Source organism: Limulus polyphemus, unplaced genomic scaffold, assembly GCF_000517525.1.
Source record: "Limulus polyphemus unplaced genomic scaffold, Limulus_polyphemus-2.1.2 Scaffold435, whole genome shotgun sequence".
Classification (NCBI taxonomy): domain Eukaryota; kingdom Metazoa; phylum Arthropoda; class Merostomata; order Xiphosura; family Limulidae; genus Limulus; species Limulus polyphemus.
Genome location: NW_013666045.1, coordinates 355094 through 359394, shown reverse-complemented (window position 1 = coordinate 359394; position 4301 = coordinate 355094). Strand labels below are relative to the sequence as shown.

At 31.6% G+C, this 4301-nt stretch overlaps 1 protein-coding gene across 1 annotated transcript in view; it reads left to right on the top strand.

Annotated features, from left to right (window-relative positions):
- Window positions 1-549: 549 nt before the first annotated feature.
- Window positions 550-4301, top strand: part of LOC106458256 (galectin-6-like) — a 43174-nt gene continuing 39422 nt past the window's right edge. The window contains exon 1 of the mRNA XM_013917741.2: window positions 550-694. Within this exon, the coding sequence (XP_013773195.1) occupies window positions 629-694 (66 nt within the window). The 5' untranslated portion in view covers window positions 550-628. The remainder of the gene's footprint in view (window positions 695-4301) is intronic.

Here is a 4301-nt window from a genome sequence, read left to right as displayed (position 1 = left end):
TTTCACCTGTTACTATCCATTTTATTTATTTATTTTATTTTTTTCTACTTTACTTTTTTGAAATAGATTTTTTTAACGTATTACGTATGGAAGAAATTAATAAAGTTTTGAATTTTGTTAAGTTGAAAGATTATAAAACATTTTTTTAATTGAAAGTTTCTAAAGAATCTTTAACACTATCCGTGACGGCCTATTTTTATTTTCTCAGTGATGGGGGGGGGGGCTTTCTGGCCCCTCCTTTTTTTAATATCTAATATTTTTACATGCTGCTAGTGAGAGAACCTGTTGTTAAAGTATTTGAATCCCACCACTGATTTAACCCTAACTTATAGCCGATTGTACATTATATTAGCTGACTTAAAAGTTAGTCTAAAATTACGATGTTTGAATCTACATACTTTGTGTGCGTTCATTGTTGAAAAGGAGTTCGCTCCTTTGTTCTTTAATTAAAGGAGTTGCAGCATATTACAGAAATTTTATATTTTCTTATATATATACTATTTATCCTGAAGAGGACGCCATGTATCGTGGCCTTTGAGAGAGAAAATGTGTTGCTCCTTGAGAGAAAGCTGAACACTGGCCAAAAGAGGAGTCTGGTGCGAGAAGTATTCAGCCAACTTAAGAAGTCATGTCGCTCATAAACAAAGTAATTCAAAAAGCTGAAAAAGAACCAGGACTACATTACCGTAATCCGGTAAGTTATTTAATCAAAGCTACATTGTCGTATAAAACTTGACCAGAATATATTTTGCAGTGAACACTAAAGTTTAATTTGGATGATTATCGGTTTATTCTTATAATTTATATCGTGCACACACATATACACAAAGAAATAGACCAAATGTGTATTATAAGCATTACAAATAGAAATATATGAACATAGATTTACTAATAAACAAAAGTTAGAGAAAGTCATTACAAGTTGCTATTATGATACAACTTCAAGTATTAATGTCGACACATTCATTTGACAAGAAGTATTGGTAATAAGCTCTAGCGTAAATGTGTGCGCGATCATTTAGTAGGTGAGCATCATAAAAAGCACGCTCAATATGTCTTGCCTAACACCAATGGGCTCCGTTATCACACTGAAGTAATAATACTCTTTGGTCTCTAGTCACTTTCTGATAGCAGAATTATTTCAAAAGGTTTGTTTGTTTGTTTTTAATTATGCACAAAGCTACACAAGGGCTATCTGTGCTCTGCCCACCGCGGGTATCTAAACCCGGTTTCTAGCGTTGTAAGTCCGCAGACATGCCGCTGTGTCACTAGGGGGCATTTCAAAAGGTCAAATGTATGTATTTCAATATTTTAAAGACATTTTGTTAAGTGGTTTTATATATTACACCTTTAAACAAAAGGTTTACACATAAATTATGAGTATGTTACATCGAAAAAGAACTGATGACATACTTTCTTTCTCCATGAAAATAAATATAGAACGTTTGTTATAATCTCAGTTTTTTTATGCTTCGGTTTTTCTTACACTAGAGGGCTATTGTAAACTGAGATGCTGTGTTAACACGGAGCAGAGATAGAAAGTAACCAGACACCTACCCGAATATTTTGAGAGATGTTTCATCGTCTAATTGTATCTTACACAACCTTTATCTAATAAACTTGAGAGAAATATTCATTAATTTATTAATGCATTTCATATTTTCTAATAGTGATAAGCATATTTTGTTGAAAACTCTTTTTAAGAAATAAAACAACAACAACGATATAGCCAACCATACTTCGTGTAATTTTTCAAAAGAACACTAGCTTGGCAGTAAAACGAAACAAGGCTCTTAGCATCTTTTCCAAAAATAGTTACGTACAGAGTATGAGGCAGCCTACAAACTAAGCACAAAAAGCCCTGTGGCTGTCTAGGAAGCAAATCTTGGTGTTAAGTTGAAATAAAAATACATTTTGTGTACATTGAACAAAGTATTTTTTGAAACGATCTTAAGAGCATAGCGGTAGAAATTCTGTGGAGTTTGAAGTCAAAATCAAAGATGTTCGTAAAGATACTTCTTGGGATGAAGATTACACAGCAGTTGATGTGTGGTTATAGCATCATCTTACTTAAGAAAAAATAAGACCCAATAATCAAGACACCATAGCACACAAATAAAACACTACTATTTTTTATTATCAAAACATATAAAGTAAATTTGTGCAATTACTTGAATTAAATGAAGAAGTAATGATGTTTGAATTATTGGAAAACCTTTAACTTCAGATGAAAGAAACTTTTATTTCTCAACCTTTCGATCTTACACTTTTATCAGAAACGCACACACACACAGCTTTTTAAACTTATAAATAACATTCTAATTATGATTTAAGATATATTAAACATGTGAGGTATATTAAACGCCGCATTTTAAACTAAATATTACTTAAAATATGAACCTATTTTCCCATAAAATATAAATTATGTTTGATTTTTTTAAATTAAGTAATGCTGACTGGAATATAATGCACTATTATTAAAATCCTAATAGAACGTTCGGGTAAAAAGCACCTTAAACAGTAAAGATTCAGTTCCAAGGCTTGAAAATCTTTACTATTGAGGCTAAAGTTGTACATATGTAAAAATGCACGCACGTTAGACTTACAAGGAAAAGGAAATCCGCTCAATACGGCCGTTTTAATTGTTGTTGTTGATGTTGTTATTATTTGCCTGCCTACAACAAAAACAGTTTGGTATATTGCACCCAAACCTTTTGTAGAATACTAAATAAGCTACTGCGAATATCGTAGGGGTATTGAAAAGTCTATTTGTTTCTTCTATATTTTACATAAGCTAAAAACATCATAATTATAGTGATTACGATGTTATCATTACCCCTTGAACTTCGCTTTCTTACAAACATCTGAAGTGTTCCTTTAGAAAGGTTAAATACAGGGTGAAACAGGAATTAACAGCCAAAAATTAACATTAGATGACTAACATGTAGATACCCAATGCTTTGTACACTATGCAATCGGTGTCTTTAGGGAGCCAATCCCTATATTATGTATGAAATGAAAGAATAAAAAAATCAATACACATTATATTAAATTTTATTACACATTTTCGTAGAATAATTACTTTAAAAGGCATGTTTATCGAAAGCGATCTTTTAAATGTATATGTTTTATTTGAAAAGGTTGATTTTCTACTGGTAAAATTGTATACGTGCTTTAGTGAATGTTGTGTCTTAGTCTAGACATATATTTGCCCATTGCTATGCATTATCTATAGAGAACTTATTTACACAGAAACTATAAATGCTCACCATATTCTCAAACAAATCTCCATGACAATCTCCAGCAGCAATTTAACATTTTATATCTCGAACTAATGCGGTCAACTAGACAGTAACTACAGTAAATCAGCATGATCCGTATCAGCTAGCTACTAGCTATGTTTATTATCATTACAATGTAATATAAAGTTAGCTACCATACCAAGTAATCCTTTGCCAATAGTTGAGCATAAAAAAGCCAGCGAACAATATAAATAAAAAATTGGGAATTAGAAACCTGCAAATAGGGATCGTAAAAAAGAAAGCGAACAAGGGTGGACCTACTGCAGACAAAATTTACATCAAATTACAAATCCCTATTTTGACTCCACCAAATGTAATTCTAGGTAACAGCATGGAGCCACAATAAAACAACTCTGAAAGATTCCCTGAAGTTCATTTATTCATAAAGAAAGTATTGTTATAAAAGTTACAAGTTAAATATGATCTTTCAAAATGATATAAAGAGAAATAAACGCGTGTGTCAAACTGTAAAGTTTATACACACCCACACACACACAGCTGCTACAATTTTAATTTTATGCACTTTTTGGATTACTCATAGCTTATAACTCTTTCAAACTTCTAGAAATGAGATATCTTCTCTTTTATATTTTAATTTGACCGTGAATTTTGCTGCACTAAAGTAAGAATGGTCTGAGATGTCAAGAGTCTGGAAAGAACGGTTGTGAGCCATTGATTCTAGTAAATGGTCCAAAGGCTTACACGGAAATAAAGACTTACTAGCTTAGTAAGAAAAAGATGTGAAGTAGCTTTGTCATTGTCACCCCCTTCTCCAATCTGATACGATCTGGTGTTCAAGTTTACTACTTTTCAAAATGTAAGCATCAAGTTTCCACAATACTCAGCCAACTCTATAACGAATTAAACAGAAAATAAATTGAACATGGACAGCCAAAGAAAAGAAGCAAACAAAAGTTAATGAATAAAAACGATATCTTTTGTAACAAATTTATTGTTATGTATTTATTTTTAATATGAACGTTGTTTAGATTAAATTTG